Source organism: Corvus brachyrhynchos, unplaced genomic scaffold (genome assembly GCF_000691975.1).
Source record: "Corvus brachyrhynchos isolate BGI_N302 unplaced genomic scaffold, ASM69197v1 scaffold450, whole genome shotgun sequence".
Taxonomy (NCBI): domain Eukaryota; kingdom Metazoa; phylum Chordata; class Aves; order Passeriformes; family Corvidae; genus Corvus; species Corvus brachyrhynchos.
Window position 1 is genome coordinate 121,376 of NW_008235749.1, and position 5,799 is coordinate 127,174.

At 44.7% G+C, this 5,799-nt stretch overlaps 2 protein-coding genes across 3 annotated transcripts in view; one reads left to right on the forward strand and one right to left on the reverse strand.

Annotated features, from left to right (window-relative positions):
• MYO7B (myosin VIIB) overlaps positions 1-5,781 on the reverse strand; it is a 55,619-nt gene extending 49,838 nt beyond the window's left edge. For both annotated transcript variants that reach the window (XM_017725949.1, XM_008644357.2), the window contains exon 1: positions 3,146-5,781. The gene's annotated coding sequence lies outside the window, so the exon portion shown is untranslated. The remainder of the gene's footprint in view (positions 1-3,145) is intronic.
• Positions 5,150-5,799, forward strand: part of IWS1 (IWS1, SUPT6H interacting protein) — a 27,151-nt gene continuing 26,501 nt past the window's right edge. Inside the window, exon 1 of the mRNA XM_017726305.1 lies at positions 5,150-5,156. Coding sequence (XP_017581794.1) covers positions 5,150-5,156 — 7 coding nt within the window. The remainder of the gene's footprint in view (positions 5,157-5,799) is intronic.

Sequence of the window (5,799 nt, forward strand, 5' to 3'; positions counted from 1 at the left end):
GTGTAGGGAGGAGATCCCATATAATCCCAGGATATGCAGTTCCAACATTTAAAATGCTTATTCCCACAGAAGCTGTAAGTGGCCACCCCCCTGCACCTGGTTGCATGGCCACTTCGTGGCCAAGCCTGGCTCTCTCTGCTGCTCTACTTGACAAAGTAATGCTGCCCATAAACCAAATCACACCCCACAGGATGGGAATTTACCTCTCCAGAAGAAATCTTCACTGTGTGGCTTTTGCAGCTTAGCTCCCTCTTTTTCATAAGCATTGGAGTAACAAGGGAAAGGAAGGTGAAACTGGCCCTGGTGCCATGAAGTGCCAGTTCTCTGCTGCACAAAGGAGGAAGTGACTGAAGGACAGTTATTTATTACAGGACTTTGCTCCTAGTTCAGTGTATATGTCATTTCCAGGTCAGGTGTTCCAGTGAGCACGAAGCATAATTCTTGCCTGGGTGAACCTTAAACTTCAATCCTCCATTTGGCCTGTATCCTTTCAGATTTCTGGAAAGCACTCCCAGAAGAAAATTCTTTACCATCTGGTCTTACACTGCTCCAATACAACTGACTGCCCTGGAACTGTCTGTCTCCCTGTTAGGTATGAAGAAAATCAGACCCTCATCTCTTCATCAAAACCTCCCCATTATTTTCCATAGCTCTTTTCTGCAAGAAAATGCCCATCAGTCTGTGTCCTGTGTGGTCTGTGTTTCACAGTATCTACAGCTCAGACCAAAATTAACTTGTCACACTTAACCGAAATTCATATGCACACCCATATAATGGGACAAAACGTCCTGGTTTCACTATCATTAATTTATCTCTCAACAAACACTCTGTCCCTGTGTTCCACAATCTAGGTGCATGTTAACTCCCTATTTGTCCACTTCTCTCTTTCCAAAATAGGACAGAATGGCCAAGAGCTTTCCTCTTTCTCTTGGCTCCATATGTACTCTCTGTGTCCTTCTTGCAAATCTGGTTAAATTCCAGTATGGGAAAGAAACAGAAGTATAGTACATCTGTAGAGAGGCAGATACAGGGTTTCTCCAGCCAAAGCAAGAACTCAGGAGTCAGGAACATTCCAACCCTTATGGTGAGCCCAAACAGTGAGGATGAGATTTTTTCCATGTACCCTAACCCAGCCGTGTCACCTTCCTCCAGGGTCCTGTGCACAACACTGTGCACTAGTCTGTGTGCCCACTATTAAACATGCAAATGTAAATGTGCAATAATTGTGAGCATGTGCTAGTATACCTAATATCCTAATTCTTATTTTCTTGTTTCCTAAGTTCAGTGTGGCTGCACTGTATGATGGGGCCCCTGCTGTAGCTCCATGTCCAAATTAGAGGTCCAAATTAGAATACTTATTCAGGCAAGGCAATAAATAGTGAGGAGTAGCACGTGTTTATCAACGTCACATATTTGTGTTTTAATGTCAGCCTCCTTACCTGAATTTTTGTTTAAGTCTTACAGCAGCAGATACAGGTGCAGAAACAGAGTGTAGGCCCTTCAGGGCTCAGAGACTTTTTCAGAGAAGCAGAAAGCCACAGAGAGCTTTCTTCAAGTTTCTAACTGCAAATCATTCCTACCCAAAGATTTTCCCTCAAAGTAGTTCTTTAGCAGACTTATTTTTGAATCAGTTTTTAGAAGTCTATATGCTGTATGTGATTAACAAAATTCCAAGTACTGATTTTATTAGGTAAAGGTCAAATATTGGCAAAGAAATCAAAGTACATGCCTTTATATTGCCAAGGCAGATATCTAAACCCAAAGCTTTTTGTGTAATTGGACAAAAAAAATGCCATGCATATTCCTTCAGCAAACAAAACATACCCGCTGAAATTCCAAATGGAGCACTGTTTGGGGGCAGAGAATCTCATCCTAAAAATAACTACATTATTAACACTTGTGCCCAAGATGCAGTGCCTGTGCTACTTCAGAGAGAAGTACAAGATTTATGTCCTATAGAAACTGTATGAGATGGAATCATAGGGAAATTGAGGTCATCTGAAAGAAAAGTACAACTCATTGAACAGTTGAAATATGTACTGGAAGGGAGATTGATTTCCACAGTTGACATATTCAAGAGGTAGAAAACAAAAGCTGAGGGAGCAGGTACTTGATATACCAAGGGGAAGCAGCCAAGATGCTCTGTGCAGCACATGCAGCTAATGAGAGAGGAGCAGGCTAAAGGTGCCTCCAGAGAAGGGCCTGTGGGTGCACAGGGGCAGCTCAGGTTTGGGCAGGCACTGAGCTGTGCAGACGGGGAAAGACGGGAGAGGAACTTGCCAGGAATGAGCAATGCAATGTACTGCTGAACACAGAGTTTGGTGAGGGACTGTGCAGAGCACAGGAACACTTGTAGTGGTAATTAGGGGTAATCTGTAGCATGGTCTATGCTGATTAATTGTTGTAAACTTTCCTGTAAGCAACTGCTGAAGGTGAAGACTGTGAAGTCACATCTTAAGTAATAAAGCTCAAAAAATTATTAAGTATGTAGCAAGACACTCGCACAGGCTGCCCAGAGAAGCTGTGGCTGCCCTATCCCTGAAAGTGTCCAAGGCCAGGTTGGACAGGGCTTGGAGCAACCTGGGATAGTGGAAGGTGCCCCTGCTATGGTGGAACAGGATGAGCTTTAAGGTCCCTTCCAATCCAAACTATTCTGTGGTTCTATGATGAATGCTGCATTGAGAAAAGCAACAAAATAAAATTGGATGAACTCAGGTGAATTCAATCCTGCTGTTGCTCAAAGCAATAGGTCTGTCCAGATAGACATGTATTAACAAAACTGCCTCGTCCTGACACCTTCCTAATTAAGAGATTGATGTCAGGATCAAAGGGTTTAATTTGCACATGGCACTACCCTTCATATTTTCTCTCCAGGTAAATCAAAGTGGCCTTGTCATTTCTGCATCACCAGGTCCTGGATATCAAACACCATTTTATGTTAAACTAGTTATTTCTCTGAGGTTTCTGAAGCGAGGTGGATTGGATATAACAATTTGCAATTTAAACTGTTCATTCAGCAGTCCTCCTGCCTACACTAACCTCCTTCCCTTCCTCTAAGCAGATTTGTAGCTCTAAGTCACTGATGTCTGTTAACTCTGAAAGGCACAGTGCAGGAAACAAAGCGAACTAAATAAGAAGCACATACCGGTAAAGGATTTCCAAGTGCATTGCATGGTTTTCTTGAGCATTCTGTTCCTCAGGGAAAGGCTTATTTCATTCCAGCCAGTTCATGGAGTTGCACAGCGAGGCAGACTGCAGGGGCTCTGGGCACCTTCACACACGCCAAGTGGGCGCTGCTTACGCTGCTTGGTAGAAGACAGGTCATTCTCCCCCACTGTGCAATCCCATTATGGTCTGACTGTCATTCCATCCTTCCGTTTGGGAAGCAGCCAGGATGGTTTTACAAGAGTATATTACAGACTGCTATCTGCCAGGCTCTGGCTCATGAGGAACAAAGGCATGTGCACGTTAGTGTGCACACGCATGTTACCTGCAGAATGAGGGTTGGGATGGATGCCCAGTTATTCAGCATTGATGAGGTGAGGTTGTTTCAGACACAGGTGCTCCCTCCCCTGTGTGATGCACAAGCATGTCACAACTAGGTTAGGAGGTTTCATTTCAGAAAGATGGGAATTCGTAACAATTAGGAAGGAACCTCTGTACCTCCTTCCACTCTCAGTAAATGCACTAAATCTTTATTCTTTCATCAGTGCGGTCTCAGTGCAGCTGGAATTTGGGACAGTGGCTCCCTGCAGAACATGACACATCTATAAAGGACTAATTTCCAAGGCAGACTATCATCATACTCTGATCCTCTTCAAACTTTAGTATGGGATAGATTTCTGTGTTTTCTAGGCAGCTTGGTACAATTTCCACATACCTTGGTACACATTATCCAACCTTTTTTTTTTATGTTAGTTTCTGATTATGTTTTCCCTTGTCCATTACTTTTTGTTACACTACTCCCAAGTTATTTCCTTATTACTTTATTTATTGTGTTGTAAAGTTGTCATCCTCCCTTCTATTTAGTCAGTTGTGTAAAGCCATTCCATTTCTTTATGGAAGCTAGAGAAGTGCAACAACAGGAGCCTCCCATCACATACTGGCACACGTGCCTGCTCCTTCCAGAAAATATCTCTGTGAAACCACAGAGTGCAAAGACCTAAAAGCAGTAAAAATCCTGTGGGATCAGGAAAAAAGGACATGATACCATTAAGAGCGTGGTCCTGAGGCTCACTTAAGGAACTTTGTGGCTATGTGGAAAAGACCAGTAGAGCTGTAAACAAAGAGATATTATCTGTGTTTTATGTCAGCTGCTTTCAGGGGAAAAAAAGGTTTTCTGCGTTTTTGCTAAGAATTTAGGATCGTATCCGAGAAACATCTGACTCCACTACCAATTTCTCCTTCTAAGTGTTCCACTGTAGAAGATGTTGAATAATGACTCAGTCCCGAGAGTTCAGCTGTGTTTAGCCTGGTACACTGAACTCCCTGCATATAACTGTGCTTGCTCCTGGACGGAAAGTGTTAGTTAATAATGGCTTAACCTCTCTGTCATCCACTGCAAGGTGCCTCTAGCGCAGAAGAAGTAGACCTCTTCTGCCCCAAATTCTCAACTTACTAAATTTTGATGACTCTGAACAAGAGTGTAGCATGCAGAATTACAAAAATCACTGTTTGTTCAGAAATACACCAAAGGACACATGCAGCAGTTTTCTATCTGTCTCACACTGACCTGTATTTTCCTAGAAAATGAAGGTGTTGTATGACAAACCAAGGGGCAGGACACCAGCACCGTACACATTTATTAGACTCACATTTTTAAATGCTGCATCAATGACAGCAGCCATCCCTAATAATCCTCAACTTGCATATCATGGGTGTGCCAAATTCTTGAGTAATGCAACTACTCAGAGGATAGGGGCTATTGAAACAGAACACAACAATCCCTGAAAAATACCAGCATTGTTTTGCCCTGCCTGTGTTTACTCCAGAAGTCACCATCCCCTGGGACCTCAGGGTGAACTTTCAATGGATCCTGAAGGCTAAATCTGGAGGAACCGCCCACACATGAACTAGATTGAACTGGAGCTTCAGCCAGGACAGTCACACCTAAATTTGCTGAGAGAACCTGTCCTTCCTTTCCATGGCCATGGCGGGTCCAGCCAGCTGCAAACATGAACAGTGCCAACCCTATTGCAGCATCAGAGCCCACCTGTGTGCGTGTGCCTGACCTCAGGCTCTGCTTTGCCACCTTCTTGCAGAGATGCATGTTAATCTTGCTGACTTGATAAATTTACCTATTATTTAAATGGCAAAACCTTTTCTGCTCTAGATGACACTCCGGATCTCGCACCCTTAATCACTGTGGGAAGCATCGCACCGGATGGCCCTCGGTCTGGTGGAAGGGAGATGTTGGGAACTCCGGTGTAGCTCAGGCCTGTGGTTCCGAGCAGCCATTAACAGTGTCAGGGCTTGGTTTGGTCTCCTGGAAATTCCCGCAGGGCTCAGACAAGGAAACACCTTTGCCAGGATCGCAGCCACGTCACCCTGCAGCCGAGCACTGCCGTGGTCACCCAGGGGCTACAAATAGCCTTTTATCCTCCAAGGCTCCTTCAATTTCCCCAGCGCTTCAGTTATCAAACTGAAACCAAACCATATTCTACGGGAGGGAAGCAAAAAGGAGAGGCCAGGACGTTCCTGCTCGCTGTGGCACAGCCCGAGCCCCCCCCGCGGGGGCGGCTGTGACCGTGCAACGCCCCCTGGCGGCCGCTGCCCCGGGAGTCTCGCGAGACCCGGCGC